This window comes from Bubalus kerabau, chromosome 12 (assembly GCF_029407905.1).
Source record: "Bubalus kerabau isolate K-KA32 ecotype Philippines breed swamp buffalo chromosome 12, PCC_UOA_SB_1v2, whole genome shotgun sequence".
Classification (NCBI taxonomy): Eukaryota; Metazoa; Chordata; class Mammalia; order Artiodactyla; family Bovidae; genus Bubalus; species Bubalus kerabau.
Window position 1 is genome coordinate 26,828,990 of NC_073635.1, and position 22,452 is coordinate 26,851,441.

The 22,452-nt window shown below is 33.2% G+C and overlaps 1 protein-coding gene across 5 annotated transcripts in view; it reads right to left on the reverse strand.

Annotated features, from left to right (window-relative positions):
• NBEA (neurobeachin) overlaps positions 1 to 22,452 on the reverse strand; it is a 661,454-nt gene that overhangs the window by 482,121 nt on the left and 156,881 nt on the right. For all 5 annotated transcript variants that reach the window (XM_055542371.1, XM_055542373.1, XM_055542372.1 and 2 more), the window contains exons 11-16: positions 12,742 to 12,850; positions 3,897 to 4,049; positions 1,615 to 1,783; positions 1,104 to 1,183; positions 326 to 388; positions 133 to 230 (exon numbers count right to left, since the gene is read on the reverse strand). In XM_055542371.1, coding sequence (XP_055398346.1) covers positions 133 to 230; positions 326 to 388; positions 1,104 to 1,183; positions 1,615 to 1,783; positions 3,897 to 4,049; positions 12,742 to 12,850 — 672 coding nt within the window. The remainder of the gene's footprint in view (positions 1 to 132; positions 231 to 325; positions 389 to 1,103; positions 1,184 to 1,614; positions 1,784 to 3,896; positions 4,050 to 12,741; positions 12,851 to 22,452) is intronic.

The following is a 22,452-nucleotide window of genomic DNA, read 5'->3' on the forward strand; positions in this document are numbered from 1 at the left end:
TTCTCCATCTATTCCCTTCTTATGTGTAAGATTTTTCTATATATACTCAAAAGTTAATTGAATAGGATTATTCTGGGAAGCATACGTGTACTAAATTAAACTCTAATAATGATACTTATATTATATTCATACCTTATTCCATTTCTTTGATCAAAGGCTGGTATCATTGATGCTGGGTGTTCTGACATTAAAGCCACTAGTAACTGTAACACATCATGAATATTTTCATCCTGCATAATAAGGATCATCAATATTTATTAAATAATAAATGTTTTTAATGCATTGAATAAAATTGTTAAAATGGAAGACCCAGACCATATCCTACCTCATGCATTGTAAGCAGGTAATTTAATATACTCTGAAGTTCATCTTCCTTGACCCCTCGATCCTAATTCAAAATATATATATATTTAATTTAAATCTAAAATTAAAACTTTAATTAAAGACATACATCAAATTAATCATTTTAAAATAAAATATAAACTACTTAAAAGTAATGATGCTTTAATTATAACACTCAAATACTTCATAACCCATAGGCTATATCAAATCAAGTTAAATAAGTAAATACTTAGAAAAGTATATTAGTCTAAAATTGCTAATATTTGATTGAATTCACTATCAAAAATATTATATTTTCTTCATCTAAGTATATTCAATCACTATTTTCTAATCCCGTATTCTTTTCTTAAAATGATGCAAATTATAATAAGACTTTACAATATCAATTACTGTGTATTTTACCTTTATTTTCTATATATCTTAATCTTTTAAAAATCCTACTGTGATAAAATATGTAACATATGACTTCTCAAACAGAAACACAGATGATTTTCTAGAATAAAATCTTCATGCTCAATTTTCATGCACATATTCGTCTGTTTTTGTTACATCCCTCAGTATGGAGACTTTCAGAGAATATTTAACACAAAGTTTAATGCAAAGTGAAGTTCAACAAGAGTTAATACTGAGATTTATAGAATATTGAAAGTAATTCATGAATTGAAGGTAGTTATTACTTATTTTACAATGCTGATTTAAACTCTGGCAAAAATTCTTTTCACTTAATATACTGCAATTATGCATTATGTAAAACTGTTTACCTTTAGTATAAGCTGTTTCAAGAAAAGTAACATAAATGCCCGCAGTGATATAATTTCTTTTTGTGATGGCCGGGGACCATCTAGAATAAAACAGAAATCAAAAAAATAAACCAAAAACCTCCCTCATTGTTATTATTAAATAATAAGCTTAATGAAATTATATTGTGATATTATGGAAAATTTAAATTATATACATTGCAATTATTATATAAATTAGTAGTAATTCTGTACAGTTTCAATAATAGAGAATATAAAATTTCAGATTGTGGTGATTTCAAATTGCTTACTAATGTCAGATTTGGGAAAAAATTATTTTTTTTAAATTATAATATATTACTATTCACTGATAAATTATAACACCTGTCTTACATGGATACAGTTCCCTACTTTTATCAACTTAATAAATTCCCTTTTCCCCCTCAAATCAAAGTTTTCCCAATATTTCTTCATCCAATTTCTTTCCCAATTTTATCACCATGGCACAACTTACACAGGTAAATACTGCACTTACCTAAACCTTTGGGTGTAATGCCACTACTGTCAGCAGGATTAATGACCCAGTAGTAATATTTTAGTGTATGCATAAGCTGTAATACTGTTCCTACTCTGCGTATGGTGGTGTAAATGGTAGCAGTTCCAATAAATTCAGCAGACAAATAGGTGTATAGGGAAAGCTGAACCTAGTACAGAATATTAACAAAGCATTAAAATAAATTTAAAATGCCTCAAGTGTTTACATTAAAAATATACATTCTATTCTAATTTAAATGTAAATTTATATAAAAGCTGAGAAAGAATCATCTATTATAAGGTTAAAAATAATTATTTACTAAGTGTTATTTATATTATAAAGATAATCTGCAATCAACATATTCTAATAAAATTATTTAAAAAGCCAGCTAGACTAAAGCCCTTAATCAAAGTACAATGTAGCAGTTGAAAGGAACATAATATCAGTCAGCTATATCATATTTAGAAAAATTATACATTGTTGTCATAGACCCTAAAAGTTCATGTAATTTCAAATTTTCTTAACCTGTTGTCACAGTATCGGAATCTAGCATGTAAGTATAAAGACAACAAGTTTAACCACCCTACTTAAAGAATGAACAAACACCAGGTTTGACTTTTACCACAATAATTAAAATGACAAACCATAAAATAATAGAATTTTGAAGTTATGTGGGAGACTTGAAAATTATAAAAGGCAGCTCAAAATGTCCCTTGATTTCTACTAGAATAAAAGAGAGCTAAATTCAGGTATGCAAAATAATAAAAATGTTATGCTGATATCTAAAAAATTATGAATAAATTTCTTTTAAAACAAATATTTTTACATATCATGATATCATGAAAAAAAAAAAATCTATGCTCAAATAGAATGAATTTTCCAGCCACAATGATGACAATTATTGTGATATAATTAGTTATCTGGTATTTCTTTCTTTTCCTAATCTTAACAATCATTGTACCAGATTTTCGTTCTTCGAAAGGTTATAAGTCACTATCTAATGACTTCAGAATGCATTTATTAAATCAAGCCTAATATTTTAATATTTTAGCATTGATTTTTCAAGAGTTCCTTTTACATTCTGAATGTTTTTAATCACTATTTTCTCCAACTTTTTAGTTTGAAAATTTTCAAAAAAAATAGTTATGTAACTATCATAAAAGATTTACCAACTGTTAATATTATCCCACATCTGCTTCCTTTATTCCTATTATATTATACATATAGATGTATAAATATATTTTGATAAAACTGTTTTTTTGATGAAATGTTTGAAAGGAGGTTGTTAGCATTCAGACACTTCACCACCAAATATTTCGATGTGAATCTCCTAAGAATAAGGCCATTCTCCTACATAGAACATAATATAATTCCTCTACTCAGTAAATTTAACATTTATGCGATACTAATATCTGAATCGAGGCTCATATTCAATGTTTCCCTCTTATCCCAATAGTTTGACATTGTAAAATACCTCCTATTTATCATTTTGGAGAAGGCAATGGCACCCCACTCCAGTACTCTTGCCTGGAAAATCCCATGGACGGAGGAGCCTGGTAGGCTGCAGTCCATGGGGTCGCGAAGAGTTGGACATGACTGAGCGACTTCACTTTCACTTTTCACTTTCATGCATTGGAGAAGGAAATGGCAACCCTCTCCAGAGTTCTTGCCTGGAGAATCCCAGGGATGGCGGAGCCTGGAGGGCTGCCGTCCATGGGGTCGCACAGAGTTGAACACGACTGAAGTGACTTAGCAGCAATCTATCATTTATTTATTAACATCATCTATGGTGATCATTTAACAAAATCCTTAATTTTGGTATTATCAAATGCAGTACTTAACCCCCTAAAAAGAGAGGTTTGGAAGGTCTTAATTAAGAACCTTTTGGCTATCATCAAACTGTAAAGGTATCTTTCAACAATTTCTCCTATAAGCTTTATAGTTTTACCTCTCAAATTTTGGTCTTAAATCTAAGTGGGTTTCACCTTTTATAGGTAAAGAAATACAGATTTGATATTTTTTTAGCAACCATCACCACTATCTAGTTCCAGAACTTTCTCATCACCCCATTAAAAAAATATAATTTTTAACTATAGTTCTACTTATTTTAATATTTGAGTATTTACCTTTTTGATTTTAATACTGCCTAATATGACTGCTTCAGACTGACTATAACATAAATTGAAAAATTTCAACATTTTCTACTCAACAGTTTAGATCCAATAACTATATATTTATAATTTACAATATTAAAATAAAATAACTGAAGTTAAACAGTATACCTTTGCAGGTGTATGTATCCAGATGGCTGGGTTGAATAAAATGTGATCACAAAGCTGCTTCAGCAAAGGTGCTCCATGAGATAAACCATCAAGGTATTTTGCAAACGATAAAAATTGCTCCAGGACAGCTCTAGTTATATGAACTCTTGATGACTAAAGAAAGAAAGTAGAAATTCAAGCTCATGCTTTTCATTTAGTACTCAGGAAATATGTATGTTTGACAAGTATGCCTCTTGGCACTGAGGAAAGACTAGTTAACAAAACAGAAAACTGGAAAAAATAAAAATAAAAAACTTATATTCTAATAAAAGAGAAGACAAGGACATCCAATATACTTAAAAAGGTAAAACATGTAACATGATAAATATAACAAGTGTATGAAAAGTGTGAAAAAAGAACATGAAGTGAATGGAAAATGTGTGGAAGGGTGGTTTAAAGAGATTTTACTGAGAAGGTAACATTTAACTAATTTGAAGTATATGGCTAGCAGGCTGGCAATGATTTTGCATTAGTAGGCTATGTGACAAAACACAGACAGTGAGATCAGCAACAGTCTGACAAAATTCAAACCAAGCCTTAGAACGTAACTTTAGATGAAAACTTCATAAGATGGAAGAAATAATCCTAAAAAAATAACTTATTGCAAGGGGGAGGTAGACAAAGATAAATAAATATTTGAGTTACAAAAAAAGCAGATTGGTCACTCATTTTAAAGGAACTTTAATACAAAAAGTAATACTACTTTAAAATTCTAAACTATTTTAAGCATGGATAGGGGAATAAGGCTATGGTTTTTCCAGTGGTCATGTATGCATGTGAGAGTTGGACTGTGAAGAAAGCTGAGCGCCGAAGAATTGATGCTTTTGAACTGTGGTGTTGGAGAAGACTCTTGAAAGCTCCTTGGACTGCAAGGATATCCAACCAGTCCATCCTAAAGGAGATCAGTCCTGGGTGTTCACTGGGAAGGACTGATGCTAAAGCTGAAACTCCAATACTTTGGCTACCTCATGCAAAGAGTTGACTCATTGGAAAAGACTATGATGCTGGGAGGGATTGGGGGCAGGAGGAGAAGGGGACGACAGAGGATGAGATGGCTGGATGGCATCACCAACTCGATGGACATGAGTTTGAGTGAACTCCGGGAGATGGTGATGGACAGGGAGGCCTGGCGTGCTGCAATTCATGGGGTCGCAAAGAGTCAGACACAACTGAGCGACTGAACTAAACTGAACTGAGGGGAATAAAATTAAAATAACAGACAACCCTGTATGCGAGACAGCAAAAGAGACACTGATGTATAGAAGTCTTTTGGACTCTGTGGGAGAGGGAGGGGGGATGATTTGGGAGAATGACATTAAAACATGTATAATATCATATAAGAAATGAATCGCCAGTCCAGGTTCGATGCAGGATACAGGAAGCTTGGGGCTGGTGCACTGGGATGACCCAGAGGGATGGTATGGGGAGGGAGGAGGGAGGAGGGTTCAGGATGCGGAGCACGTGTACACCTGTGGCAGATGCATGTTGATGTATGGCAAAACCAATACAATATTGTAAAGTAAAAAAAAAAAAAAAAATAACAGAGCAATAGTTAGAACCTATCTTATAGATCAGATTTTAGCCTATAAAAGTTGTCATGTGTCTATAAAAACACTTAAGTGATATAAAATCAGATTGACCATTATGAACATATTCATTTGAGGAACTAATTCATAAATTGGAAATAAGCTTTTAACTTCTCCACCTAATTAAAAGATATGCTTAGAAGCATCAGGTGGGTCCTTTAACATTATTTAAAAAAAAAAGTTACTTTGTTCTTCATAGCAATTAATACTGTTGGGTAGCTTTTTAAATTCTAAAATTTATCTTTAGGACACATTTTTCTACATTTTTGCTTTTTTATTGGCCACACAAAATCCTACCAGGCATAAAATGAAAGGTCTCTTCATAAGCATGTGACCTTTACCTGTAAGTATGCAGTACTTATTCTGTCTACCTTGGATAACTGTTATTCTGTCTACCTTGGATAACTATTATTTACATATCTTTCTTTCCTGATATTAAAAAAGGATACTATCTTATTCATCTTTTAACTGTCTGGAACCTGCCATAATTCTTCACTAATGTTTAACTGAATTCATGTCAAATTCAAGAACAGAGTAAGAATAAAACAGGTAAGACAAAACACTGATCAGAAGAGGATAGAAGGATATCCAATTTTGTTTTAATGTTTTAACTAAGATAGATTTATTGAAAATATTTTAAAACTATTATATTTATTTTCATTTTGTCAAGGAAAGCTATTTTAAAAAGAGACTTATTATTGGATAATTTATATTAGTTCCTTAGTCACTCAGTCGTGTCCAACTCTTTGGGACCCCGTGGACTGTATCCCACCAGGATCCTCTGCCCATGGAATTTTCATGGCAAGAATACGAAGTGGGTTGCCATTTCCTACTCCAAGACAATTTATAGTTATAAATCTGTAAAATGCAAGCTCTGAAATTTAAACTATATGATGTTACTTTTGTGTGGTAACTGAACACATAGTTTGCAAGAAGTGTTATATAAGGGGTGAATAAACACATTTGGAAGCATAATCTGGGAAGCTAGAAAAAACTATTTTATTATAGTATCTACTCTAAAAAGTTATTAAGCCAAATAAGAGTGATGAATGTTAGAGAAATTGCTATGCAGTAAAAAGAGGTCTTCCCCACACTTGAACCAGCCCACAATGAAATGGATTGCTAGAAATGTTTTTAAAGAACCTCTTCTATCTCCCTCTCTCTCCCTCTCTCCCTCTCTCCCTCTCTCTCTCTCTCTCTCTCTCTCTATATATATATATATATATATAAAACATGCGTCATATATCAAGCAAACTATACATTGTGGGAAATTATTTTAATAACTAGAGGTGTATCATAAAGTAGTCGATCTTCATTACCCATTTAGCTCCTTATGGACACCAAGATCTATCATTAATGTGTATTACTGTTGTTGTCAGAGAGAGAGCATCAAAATTTTCACAACATTAAGTTCAAAAGAGACCGAGACCTATGCTGATCAGTCAAACTGGAGGGAAGGATCTTCTTCAGTAATTGGGAGAAAAGAGCTCTCTCCACTTGGATGTGAAGGCTTATAGCACCAAGTCGGCCCAGCAACTGTATGACCACAAAGAATAATAGCTACAGCACAAAAGCATAACTGTAGGTAGCAGTAGAGAGATAGAGAAAAACCTGGTCTCTGATGACATACATAAATGACAAGCTAACCCTGAAGTCCAACTTACTGGATATGTTTTGCTGGCTGTAATGATCTATTTTCCAACTTTCCCCATCCTATTTCTGTGCTTCCAGTGGGTTTGGCTAGTTGAAGACTCCAGCAGGAAATTAAAGGATAGGAAGAAAATGAAGTCTGGGACATTCATCTCCCTGGCTTCCCCCCTTGAGGTCAATACATTATATTCCTTTATTAAAGGCCACACTCTAGTCAGGTATACTTCTCCTATACTTAAAGTATCTTTCTATTTGAATTGTGTTTTAAACATACATTCCTCTCATCTCTTCAAATGTTGATGATTTCCTTTAACAATGCTCAGAAATCTTTTAAAGAGCCTTGTATGAAACGCTTTCAATAATCAAGTTTGAGCACAGCATCTGTTTCCTAACAAGACAACTGATAAGCCACCTATCACTAGACTTCCAGTTACACTAGCAAGCATATTCCCTTAATGTTTAAGATAATTAATCAAATTCTTATTAACCACAATAAAAACACTGAATACATCAAACTGCCTCCAAGTTTTTTTTCAAATTCATATTTTGGCAAATAAAACAAAACAAAAATACCTTAAAAGTTTTTCATGAAATAGTCTCAACATAATGAATAAGATGGCCTCTCATTAGACTATTTTCTTTAATAATTAACTTGCATCTTCTAAAACAAGGAGATAAAGCTAAGTGACAGTTAACCATTAACTTGTTATTAGTTGATAAATAAAAATGGAACTTTATTATCTACACTACTCACCTAACAGATGATTATTTGAAAATAAAACAGGTGAACATTAATATAAGAAAAAATAAAAAGTTATTTATTCTTTTACCCTGATGCTGGGAAAGACAACACAAAAGAAGAAAAGGGTGGCAGAGGATGAGATGGTTAGATAGCATCACTGAGTCAATGGACATGAATTTGAGCAAACTCTGGGAGCTAGTAAAGGACAGGGAAGCCTACAGTGCTGCGGTCTATGGGGTCACAAAGAGTTGGACACAACTTAGTGACTGAACAATGACAACAATTATTTTATGTAATCAGATAAATATGTAAGCCCTTTACATTTATTTAATTCAATTCAACAAATACGTATAAAAGAAGACATACTTTTAGGCAGAAGATACAGCAATAATGCATGTAAAATGTTGTCCCTGTTTTCATGAAGCCAAGGCATACACTATAGCAGAAGGAAGCAGAAAACACAAAGTAAAAAAAAAAAAGCCAGATTGGTGCTATAAAAATTAAGCAGGGAAATAATCATTGATGGTTAGCAAAGGAATACTATTCTATTAAGAGTTATCAGAGAAGACTTCTCTGATAAAGTGTCATAAGCAAAATCCTAAATGAAGTGTAGAATCAAGCCATGTGGATATCTACAGAATTACCAAAGCAATGTGAAAAGAAAATGCAAAAGTCCTATGAAGAGCTCATGCTTACTATTTTAGTTTTTAAGAGAAAGGTCTGCAAAGAGGCCTTTGTACGGTCAGTGTGGCTGCAAGAGAGAAAGAAAGAATGAGAGTGGTAAGGGATACGTCAGAGGTAAGAGACTTATGAATTTACTTTGAGAAGGATGGACTAGAAGGACTGGCACATTTTCAAAAGACTAATCTGACTTCAAGCAAAAAATGGACTGCGGGTAACTAGTGGTGAACGATGATGACAGTGTCAATAAAAATGGGCATAGAAACAAGTAGAGTAGTATTAATAAGTAGCTCCAGTACTCTTGCCTGGAAAATCCCATGGATGGAGGAACCTGGTAGGCTGCAGTCCATGGGGTCGTTATGAGTCAGACACGACTGAGCAACTTCACTTTCACTTTTCACTTTCATGCACTGGAGAAGGAAATGGCAACCCACTCCAGTGTTCTTGCCTGGAGAATTCCAGGGACGGGGGAGCCTAGTAGGCCGTCTATGGGGTCGCACAGAGTCGGACACGACTGAAGTGACTTAGCAGCAGCAGCAGTCACTGATTCTGTATATGTTTTGATACTAAAACAACACAGTATGCTGCCAGAAGGAATTCTGTGTGTGAAAAAGAGTCAAAAAGAATTAACATTTTTTATCTGAACTACTTGTTGAAGGGCAATACTGCTAACTGAGAAAGAGAAGAGTAAAGGACAAAAGATTTGAAAGGAAAATCAAAGGTAACAGTTTGGATAATTTAAATCTGTGAAACTTATTAAGCATCTAAGTGGAATCAGATTCAAGGGAGAGGCTGGTAGTTGGGGATACACATTTGAGTGTAAGTGTCTGCAGTAAAAGGAAAGCTAAGGGAACCCTGAGCTCAGAGTAAAGTGTAAACAGAAAAGTGACAAGATTTCTAGGATTAAGCACAAGGACACCACAGGCTTTGAAGTTTAGGAAGAAGGACTAGGAGAGAATTAAAGGAGGCCAAGGAGATAAGAAGAAAGCAAAGAAATAATGTTACAAAATGCAATTGAACAAAGCAGTTCAAGAAGGAAAGAATGTTACACTAAAATATCATTAAGTCAAATAAGACTTAACATTGATATGTCATTTTAAGAGAAGCATAAGGATTAGAATGGGAATGGATCTATGACTACATAGGATTCCAGGAATATAAAAATATTTAATTTTGAAAATCAACTAATGTAACTCAGTAAACTAAGAAAAAAATGTAGAAAAATCATAATTATCTCAAATAATGTAGAGAAGGGCTGATGCTAAAGCTGAAACTCCAATACTTTGGCCACCTGATGCAAAGAGCTGACTCATTTGAAAAGACCCTGATGCTGGGAAAGACTGAGGGCAGGAGAAGGGGACGACAGAGGATGAGATGGCTGGATGGCATCACTGACTTGATGGACATGAGTTTGAGTGAACTCCACGAGTTGGTGGTGGACAGGGAGGCCTGGCGTGCTGCGCTTCACGGGGTTGCAAAGAGTCGGACACGACTGAGCGACTGAACTGAATTGAACTGAATGCAGAGAAAGTATCTGATGATTAAGAGTGTGAAAAGGTAAGTCACAGAGGAAGAGATATTATTGATGCATATCCAATAAGGACTCATATCCAAGATATATACAATATTCCCATGAATCAATAAGAAAATGACCAACAATTCAAATGACAAAGTGGAAATACTCTGAATAGGTATTTAGCAAAAGAGCACAATTTAAAGGACAACGAACATGTAAAAATGCTCAACTTAATTTGTAATAAAAAAAAAAATGCATATTAAGACATAAAGTGATCCATAGAATAGAAGACTATCTTTGCAAATCATATACCTAATAAAGGATTAGCATATAGAATAAACATTTCCTACAATTCAGTAATAAAAAGGAATACCACAGTTTTTAAAAATGGTCTTTGTAATAAATATTTCTCAAAAAATACACAAATGCTCAACATCATCTAGACATCACAGAAATGCAAATACAAAAGTGATAAAACATTTCACATCCACTATGATGGCTAGAATACTAAAAAAAGTCAGATAATAACAAAGGCTTCCAAGGCTGTGAAAAGACTAGAAACCTCATACACTGCTGAAGGACTGTAAAATGATGGAGCTATTATTATTAGTCTAATGTTCTTTTTATTTGATTTGAAGACTTTTCACAATATTTCTAATTTTAAGCTAAGTTTTAAGTGTACAAGTAAACGCTCACTTTAAAATTATGCTAATAAACCCTCAGTAAATCAATTAAGTATATTTAAAAGGTAGTTCCTGATAGTGATCATGTCATATATAGCAGTGTCACAAAGGTATTTCATAATATCTAACTTCTATAAAATATAATTTAACACAAGTCTTGTAAACAGCTCTTAATACTTCAGACATAGGAAGAGAGTATTCTATTATTAAAAATAACTAAATAGACTTAATGAAAACATTAATAAATTTACTGAAAAAATTATCTGACTAAAAAATGCTGCCTATTATCTCTTTTATAATTTATTACTCCTCTATCCTTCCCACCACTTCATGGGAAATAGATGGGGAAACATTGGAAACAATGTCAGACTTTATTTTTGGGGGCTCCAAAATCACTACAGATGGTGACTGCAGCCATGAAATTAAAAGACGCTTACTCCTTGGAAGGAAAGTTATGACCAACCTAGATAGCATATTCAAAAGCAGAGACATTACTTTCCCAACAAAGGTCTGTCTAGTCAAGGCTATGGTTTTTCCAGTGGTCATGTATGGATGTGAGAGTTGGACTGTGAAGAAGGCTGAGCGCTGAAGAATTGATGCTTTTGAACTGTGGTGTTGGAGAAGACTCTTGAGAGTCCCTTGGACTGCAAGGAGATCCAACCAGTCCATTCTGAAGGAGATCAGCCCTGGGATTTCTTTGGAAGGAATGATGCTAAAGCTGAAACTCCAGTACTTTGGCCACCTCATGTGAAGAGTTGACTCATTGGAAAAGACTCTGATGCTGGGAGGGATTGAGGGCAGGAGATGGGGATGACAGAAAATGAGATGGCTGGATGGCATCACTGACTCAACGGACGTGAGTCTGAGTGAACTCTGGGAGTTGGTGATGGATAGGGAGGCCTGGCGTGCTGCAATTCATGGGGTCGCAAAGAGTCGGACACGACTGAGCGACTGATCTGATCTGATCCTTCAAGAAAGAAAAGTACTTGTTTCAAAGAAAAGACAGAAGAATTTTAAATGTAGATCAATCTGAGGTTAAAAAAATATTTCCAAAAGGCCTCTAAATTTTATTTCTCAAGAGAAAAATAAGTTTATTTCTCTTAGTTCAGGTCTCACCTCTATTATTTTCTTGGATAGTTCCATTTACAAAGCATCTGAATCTCATATGAATGTTAATGATTAACTCATAAGAAGAGGTTTGGGAGCACTAATGATGGTGATAGATATTTCTTAAGGAAAGAAAAAAACTTATTTATGAAATATCACTTTACTGTTTGAAGGAAATCACATGGTACAATCAAACTCCTGTGAGACCATTATCATAAACTCAGCACTCATTGCCATTATAGTACAGTTGTAACTAAAGCAAAGGTCATTAAAAAAGCAGGGCATAGATGACACACATAGGAAGAATTAAAGTGATCTAGTTTGCACTGTTTACACTATGTATTGATTAGAAAAAGATGCTACTTTAAACATTCAAATATATTAAAATCAGGGACAAAGCAAAAAGTAGTGTTTCTGTTGCTACCAAATATAGGTTTTTGTTTATTACCTTAAAACTGAGAAAGAAAGCAAAAAGAAAAAAAGTAAATCCACTTAAAACTAAAATTGATAAAATGTGTAAGAAACTTGGTTTGAATGCAAAAGACAGCAAAGAATCAATTAGAAAAATAATTAAGAGAAACATTTCTAAATTTGAAGAAAAGTAGATGAAATAATTTTTCTTTAGTTTCTATTTTTACTCAGAATTTCTTTATTATGTAGATTTTCTAACACCCAATTTAGTGTCTATACATACATTCAAGTACAAAACTTAAAAATATTTGTGAATTAACCAAATATATGACCTCTGCAGTCAATGTAAAGGGGAGACTACAGAAAAAAAGTATAATGAGTGACTGTCAGTGGCCCATCTGTATAAAGCCATCAATAACATTTCACTTACCTTTTCAAGTAAGTAGCCAATGACTAAAAAGCCTTTTCCACCCAGCATCTGTTCTTGCATGGCTACTGAACTTTTAAGTAGCTCAACCAGGAATGCCAAAAGAGTAGCACTGCATGTAAAGTACAGATAATTCCATTATGTCACCATCAAATATTGATCATAAACACAATTTTATTAATCTAAAAGGTAACAATCATATTCAATTTTAATCTATTTTGCTGTTATCTTAGGTAAGAATATTTCTCACAAGAATGAAAAAAATAAGGTTTTATATCTTTAAAATTAAACATTATATAGAAACATAACTATGGAGTTATTTTACATTTCAAGGTAAAATATCTAAGTTTATCTTTATACATATATATTCCCTGAAGTAAATCTTACATAAGAAACATACTTCTCCATAATAAAAACTACCATAATATTCTTTTGAAGCCCATGCTCTCTTAGAAAATTTAAAATATTTTAACAATATTATTTTGGTCACCTTTTTTTTTTTTTTTAATAAACTTTTCATTTAGACCTATTTTTCAAAAACAACTTATATATATACATACACACACATACATATATTAAAATATCTAGAGAAATATGCAACATATTACTTATGTCCCATATATGCCCTCAGGAAAATTCATGAGAGCAAAGAAAATAAGATGATTTATGTCATACTGAAATAAAAAGTGACAACTGATTACACAATGTATACACAAATACATAAAAGCACAAAAAGATATGTGCCAGACAAAGATAATGTACTTGGTATGTCTGTGGAATGAAGGAAGAAACAAAAGAAAAATAAATGATTGCATTACATTAAGCTTTGTTAATGTATTACTTCACAAAATTACACAATTTTCAAATCAGCAGCATTGATACATGGCAGCATTCCTAATCAAGAAAATATATACTCTTCATAATATATCTTTGTTGTAGTTTATAATAATAAATAACTCCAAGCCAAACTTTATCAATAATTAAAATAATATTCACTTACACTGGTTTATAGTATAGCCCAAATTGTATATTTAGATTCATATAAATTTCTAAATATATTTTAGATTCACAATTACTCATTTCTACATGAAATTAAGAAAATTTGATAACGAGGAAAATGTGAAGACTCAAAAGGAACTAAAGTTATTCTATTTTCTAAAGTTGCTCTAGTTCTTCAGGTTTCTATAGGATTAACACCACATTTCTCTGATAATGCGGCTATTTTTGTTCAAATCAGAAATATTCTCATAAAAAGAGTCAATAGAAAATTAGCATCATTATTATCACTATAAAAATTGATAGTTTAATGGAAAGCCTGATATAAGCTAGATAGTATACAGTAAATATTTTAAATAAAATACTTTGTTTCAAGAAATTAAATTCAATTATATTAACTGGCCCTCTGTCTTTAAACCACATAAAAGAAAATAGTAAACTAGTACTGCAAATCACTGATATTCTTGTACTTTGTCCTAAAGTCAAAGATAGATATTTGTAAGAAGAACACAAATAGCAAGGCATCCCCTGGGATTTTATTTATTTATTTTTTTAATGTTTCTGTAAAGAACACCTATAAGCAATCTAGTCCATTTTACATGAATTTTATCAATAGTCAAAGCCACTTCACGAATAATTGCTTAAGCACTAGCACACATAATAGGTCTGCCTAAGTATCTGAAAAAAAAATAAAGAAAACTATTGCATAGAAATTATACAATTTCCTGACCTGTTCATGGAATTCTTACCTACACATGAGTTAGTGATTTAGTGGGAAAGAACAACTAAAATTCCTAAACATCAGCACTGCCAAAAAGAAAGACTAGAAATGCCTCACCATGGTTCCTATGGTCCATGAAATAAAATGCAAAGTAAGTATTTCTTACAATAAATCACGCTCCTATATGAAACTATACAAAATGACAAAGATGCCCTAGACGTTCTTATTCGTTTATGTCAAAAGGAACACTCTTTCTCAAACAACTAATGAATTAATTAAGACTTCTAAACATGGTGGAGTTCCCTTACAAAATCAGAAATATTAATTTTATTATTCCAAAATATTAACAAAGACTAGCCATATAATGTTAATTTTACTTCAATTTTAACTATGACAACAACTGAAAAGTAAAACGCATTCACTAACAAAAGTATTTTTAATTTATACCTAAAACCCAATGCAATAGCAATACTACATCTTTTCAAAAATATCTTTAAAATAGGTATATTTGACATGGTGGACTTATTAGTAAATAGATGGCCATCTTCGAAGAGGTACATTTTCAAACATAATTTAACAAACTTACCAGTAACTAAAATGCATCGGATTGCTTCAGGGCTCACAATAAACTTGCAAAATTCTGTGTACTGCCATACAAAATTTCTCTCCATTCTTGCCTATTTCCAACTCCCCTAGATACAAAGGCAAATATAAAGGATACTTCAGCCCATTCCTATATCTCCTACATACCACTTCCTGTCTAGACACATCAGTTCATCTGTAGAGGATCTAAATATTTAGGATAAACCAAAAAGCAAGTATTTGTGTCAGCCAAAACTAGTATACACAAGACAGAACATTCTTTTGAAAAGTATAGCAATACCCAGAAACAGATTTTCACAGGAATATTTTATTTGATAGAGAAAAAGTAAACTGATTTTTACCTCAGAAAGTCAAATTGCTAAACTTTTCAACAGATAGTACTATAACATGTTCTGTAAGTAGTGATTCTACTTCAGGAATGGTTAAGGGTTTTTAATACTGTCTTCTTCTTTTAAGGAAAATGACACTAATAACCTACAGGGTTATTTCTTCAAAATAATTACCATCTTTGGATTCTTAATGAATTTTAATTAAGAAATATTTATTTCAAATATATTAATAAAGGGCTAGACCTTAAGCAAAAATGAAGGAAATAATATGATAATACCTCTATGACTTAGCATATTAATAATCTCTTTACTGGTCTACATTATTAAGAATAACCACAATAGTCTTGCCCCATAAATAACTGATCATAATTAATAACTATGTATAAACATGACTCATTTTTGTTACTAATGAAAAAATATGTACTACCTTTAGGAGTCATTAAAATTTATGTCAATATAGATCTTGACTTTATTTTAATATAACAATCCATTTCAATTTCTTCACTATTTTTTAAAAAATAACTAATGTAGATAATCCATGTAATGTGATTTCAATTCTTATTATCTTGAAGGAATTTTACTATTTAAATATACAATATATCATAAAGATAGACCTAAAATATCTGAAATGAGTAAGATTGAATATATAACCTAAGTTCAATTCAAAGACAGTTCTTTGGGTACAGGAAACTGGCTTCTCAATTTATGTTGTACTGAAACAATGAAATTACCTCAGCCAGATGGGCTTTTTAAATGCATTAAGAAGAATGGAATTAATAATGTAAAAATCTGAAGGTTCCCCCTGAAATTCAACACCCTCTCCACTTACTTAAGGGTGCTTTTAATCTCTTAAGAAACCTAACAGGCAAAATAACTGTCAGAATAAATTCAGAAATAGATTACATTCTAACAAGATTTAAGGTACCTGTAACAGAGGAAAATCTTTTGACTTTTTCATATGCTTTCATCTTTTGGGTAGCCCAATCTACTACTGAGAAACACTGAAATCTTGCAAAAGATTAATACATATATAAAATATCTAAAACATAGTTTCTATGCTACTTCTTTCACTACAAAACTCTTCCAAGATGAAAGCGATCCTAGTAGGAATAAAACTGTAAAAGAAATCAACTCAAGTCCATACCCAAAATAATTTCACACTCAACATAATTAATTTCCAGTGATACATACAAAAAACATCCCACAAGTTAGAGGAGTTAAATACATTCACAGTTCAAAATTAGAAAGGTCTAAACCAAAAGCTTCTAACTCCAGGTACTTTTAGCAGTCACTTTTGGACCAAATGTACCTGAAGATGCTATCTCAAAAGACCGCTACCTAACTGGCTACTTAGGCAATAAACCCTGATACACAAATTGTCATTCATCAATTCAGACATCAAATGGAGATACATGCTGAAATAAGTAAAATACATTTATCTTCAAAGTCAAATAAGGAAAACAGTGAAATGTGGGACAGCAAAATGTGAGGACAGATGAAGTACACTGGGGAGCACATGAAATCCTTAGGCCCTAAGCCATGGAATCTCTCCTCAGTAATTTCTACCTTTTCTTTCAGCTTCAGGACTGTATTGCTATCACTGTCTTGGCTGTCAGGGAACATTATTTAAAGGCCCTACTAAATATTAGTCAGGCTATTACACATTTTTGCCTTTCTTGCTCTGGTAACAGATTTTAATTTTATGTTTCATCAGCCTATTTTGTTTCTGACAAGATATATTAGAGCAAAAAAATAGACATTTGTAAAACTGCAACTGAAATCTTTCAAAGTTTGTCTTATGAAGAAAATGAAATTTTAAAATTTGTACATGTAAAGGAATAAATTCCAAACCTCTTATGGCATCATTATGTGTAAGTTTATAGCATTTACCAGAATGTACACAGTATGACAACCAAACAGCCTTTTGATCATCTCTGTTCACAGTTCTCTATAAACAATTAATAGGTATTTATTAAAAGGTTCCAATGTAAAAAAAGATAATGCTTAAAGCCTATGTGTAATTTAATTTCAGCCAAAGGATGTTCACAATGCTCTAAATGTCCTAGGATCTTTACAAAAGCTTTCTGGGCATGTTACAAGTGGGACCACCACTATATATGTAATCCATGAATACATGCGAAATTTAGAAATTTAATGATGAAACTCCCTAATACCTAAGAACTTCAAAGCTTCAAAGGAAAAATAGAGATAAATTATAAGGACAAATAGGTGATCTTAACTATATATTCACATGCTAACGCCTTTCAAGAGCAAAACATGCAAAGCAGGGAGGCCGAATAGCCAGGTTCTTCTCCTGATGCTGGCTCTACTTTCAGCCAAGCCCCAGCCTATTTTACAGAGGTAGGATTAAAAACATACCTTGTAAGTGCTGAAACCGCAATAAAATAAAATCAATATTAAAACAGCTAGCTACACAGAAAGGTGAAATAATTATTTGATAGTTAAGCTTCACATATGTTCAAGAATTTTCTATCCTTTTCATAATTTATTTCATTTTTAAATGATCTTAGTTAAATCAACTCCTTTACTTCTTTTCTGTGTGTTTGTGTGTGTATATAACATGTTACTGTAACTCCATCACAATCAAGATAAAAACAAGTTCGATCACACACAAAAAACTCATTTATCCTTAGACCTTTACAGTCACATTCTCCCAACAGCCAAAACAACCTTGGATAGCTACTTGTCTCTGATAGCGATATAGTTTTGACTTTTCAAGAAATATTATATATATAGAATCATACTGTATGTAATCTTAATATGTACTTCTTGACCAAAATATATTGTCTGAGAATCATCCAAATAGTTGCATGTATCAGAAGTCTCTTTTTTTTTTCTTAACTTTTAATTGATGAAGAGTATTCCCTTGAATGAACAGACTATCTAAAGGGCACATCTGAATTGTACCTGTGCATGCTAAGTCGCTTAAGTTGTGTCTGACTCTTTCCGATCATATGGACCATACCCTGGCAGGCTTCTGTCCATGAGATTCTCCAGGCAAGAATAATGGAGTGGGTTGCCAGGCACTCCTCCAGGGGAACTTCCTGACACAACCCAGGGATCAAACCCGTGTCTTTTATGTCCCCTGAATTTGCAGGCGGGTTCTTGACCACTAGTGCCACCTGGGAAGCCCAAATTGTACCAAGATTATGGCAATTATGAACAGTCGGACTACTATAAACATTCACATAAAGGTTTTTGTGTAAACACTTTTCACTCATTTTCTCACAAATACAAATCCAGGAGTTGAAAGTTGTTATATAAGTACATGTTTAACTTTATAACAAACTGCTAATTGTCAGAATGGCTGTACCATTTGCCAATCCCACCAGTAATATGTTCCAGTTGCTCTTCATCCTTGCTAGTACTTGGCATCATGCATATTTCATTTTTTTTTAGCCCTTCTAAAAATGTTCAGCTACATCTCAGAGCCTTTTAAATATATCTGATAAGAATGTTAAACATTTTTTCATGTGCTATTTTGACATCCTTACACCTTCTTTGGTGAAGTATCTGCTCAAATCTTTTGTCCATTTTTTAAAACTGGATTTTATGCTTTCTTACTAGTAGTGTTCAAGAGTTAGTAGTCTTGATATACATCCTTTGTCAAATAAGTGATTTTCTATCATCTTCCTCCAATCTGTAAAAGGTCTTCTCATTGTTTCTTTTGTTGAGTAGAATATTTTAACTTGGATGAAGCCAGTATCAAATTTGCCAGTCTTTTTTTGTATATATCACACTTTTGGGTCATGTCTGAAATGACTTTGCCTAGCCTAGATCACAAAGATTTTCTCCTATGTTTTCTCAAAAAATCCTACAGTTTTATATTTTACATTTACAGTTGATATTTGAGTTAGATTTTATTAAGGTGTGAGGTTGTAGTCAAGATTCATTTTTAGCATACAACTATCCTTCCTCCTATAGGGTTGATTTTGCACCTTTGATAAAAACCAAACAAACAAAACTAAGAGTACCTATTTTAGTTTTAGACAGAAAAGACTTCAGGGGAAGGAAAGTATCAGAGATTACGAACAGCATTACCCAACGATAATGGAGTCAATTTTCTAAGAAGACAACATCTAAAGTGTATATACCTAACAACAGAGTTTAAAACTATGTAAAACAAAACTGATACAATAAGGAGAAATAGATGAAATCATTATCATAGTTGGAGATTTCAACATCCCTATCTCAGAAATGGACAACTAGTGGTTAGAAAACCGGTTATGACTTAGTTGAACACAACAATAAACAAACAGCTGGAGATAACTGACAACTATATACTACTTCATTCAACCACAGCAGAATAAACATTTCTCTCAAGCTCACATAGAACATTCACTAAGATAGACTGCATTCTGGGAAACAAAACACATCTAATAAGTTAAAAATAATGGATATTACACAATCTACTCTCAGATCACAATGAAATTAACTAGAAACCAGAAAGACTTTAGACAGAAAGATAAATAGAAAATCCCATAATGTGAACGTTAAACAATACACTTCTAAATAAAACATGAGTCAAAGAAGAAACCTTGAGAGATAGTAAAAATATTTTGAATGAAGAAATGAAAATGAAAATATGACTTTATCAAAATTTGTGGAATAAAATGAAAGCAATGATTCCTGGGAAATTTATAACATTGAATGCTGTGATACTGTGATTTTAATAAAAAATATCTATTTGTTCTTGGCCCCCATTTCTGGCACAGAGCTCTGACACAAAGCTCCCTTTAAATTTCTTAAGGGAGGGGAGCAATAAAGGTGTCTTTTGTCATGTTAGTGAAGTGATCTTTAGAATTTGCTTAAGGATGAAAGCTAGTTGCCAACATGCCCCTGCTGCTGCTGTTAAGTTGCTTCAGTCATGTCTGACTCTGTGTGACCCCATAGACGGCAGCTCACCAGGCTCCCCCATCCCTGGGATTCTCCAGGCAAGAACACTGGAGTGGGTTGCCATTTCCTTCTCCAATGCATGAAAGTGAAAAGGGAAAGTGAAGTCACTCAGTCGTGTCCGACTCTTAGAGACCTCATGGACTCCAGCCTACTAGGCTTCTCCATCCATGGGATTTTCCAGGCAAGAGTACTGGAGTGGGGTGCCATTGCCTTCTCTGAGTTGCCAACATAGCCAACCATATAATCAGAGGTTTGGAACTTTCAGTCCAGTCCCTCCCTCCTCCCACCCATTTACTTCCAGGGAGGGGAGAAGAGCTGGACAGTGAGTTCAATCACCAGTAGTCAATGATTTAATCAGTGATGCCTATATAATGAAGCTACCATTAAAAAAAAAAGAAAAGAACAAGGCTGGGAGAGATTCCAGGTATGTGAATAAAAGAAGGTGCTAAAAGGTCTGGCACATCTGGAGAGGGAATGAATGCTCTGTGTCCTTTTCTCATAGCTTGCCCTGTGCATCTCTTCCATTTGGATGTCCATCTGTATCCTTTATCATCCTTTTATAAAGGAATTTATAAAGTCCAGTAAATAAAATGTTTCCCTAAGCTCTGTGAACCACTCTAGCAAAGTAACAGAATCCAAGGATGGGAGGTTGAACTTCCAGTTTATAGCCAATCAGAAGTACTAGTAAGGATTTGGACTTGTAATTAGCATCTGAAGTCCAAGGAGGAGGCTATCAGAACCTACAATGTACAGTCAGCTGGTGAGAAGCACAGGTGATAATCTGGACTTGCAACGGGCAAATAAAGTGAAGAAAGCAAGTCCTGTGAGACTGAGCCCTTAACCTGTGGGATCTGATGCTATGCCAAATTTGAGTGTCAGAACGGAGTTAAATTATACAATACTCAGCTGGTGTCACAGAGAATTTCTTGGTGGAATGGAAGGAAAACCACACTTTTGCATGTTGAAACAGGGGTATTCAGACCTCTGTAATGAGGTAATTTTTAAAAATATATTAAAAAAAACCCCTAAAATCAATAATATAAATTTCTAATTTAATAAGCTACAAATACAGAGAGTAAATTCAATTCAAAGTAAACAGTAAAAATAAATAATAAGAATCAGAGTATAAATCAAAGAAATTGAAAATAGGAAATCAACTAAAGCAAGAGCTGATTCTTTAAAAAGATCAATAAAATTGATAAGCCTCTGGTCAAACTAACAGGAATAAAAAAAGAACAAGACAGGAATACTAGTATTAGAAATAAAAGAAGAAACATAGCCACACATCTCATGAAAAAAAAGAAAGTGTGAGCAATTCTATGCTGACAGACTTGAAAACCTAAATGAAATTCAGAACCATTCTGCCAAAAGTCACACAAGAATAAACAAACATTTTGAACATATCTACATCTATTAAAAAAACTGAATCAACAATTAATAAGCAGAAATCACCAATCCCAGATGGGTTCATTGGTGAATTCTACATAACATTTAAGGAAGAAATTATACCAGTTAGTTCTCTACAGATTTTTCAGAGCATGGAAGCAGAGGAACTATTTTCCTAACTCATTATATGAAAAACTAGAATGAGTTAGGAAAAACTATCACTCAAATCAAAACTAGACAGTCATAATAAGTACATTCTAGACCACTATCTCCCATGAACAAATAGGTGAAAATTCTCAACAAAACCTGACCAAATTGAATTTAAACAAGATAAAAGAATTATACACTATAACCAAATGAGATTTATTCAAAGTATGCAAGACTGGCTCAAGATTCAAAAATCATTTTATGTCATCCAACACCCATTACAAAGCATCCCTGATGGCTCAGTGGTAAAGGACATGCCTGCCAACACAGGAAACTCAAGTTCGATACCTGGGTCGGGAAGATCCTCTGGAGAAGAAAATGGCAACTCACTCCAGTATCTTTGTAAGGGAAATCCCATGACAGAGGAGCCTGGTGTGCTACAGTCCACAGGGTCACAAGAGTCAGACACGGCTTAGCGACCAAACGACACCAACAACAATTATCCATACAGCAATATGCTACAGAAAATTCTCAAGTTCATGTCTATAGAGGTAGGAAAAGCACTGGACCCAATCGAACAGCCATTCATGATAAAAACTCTCAGGGAACTAGGAA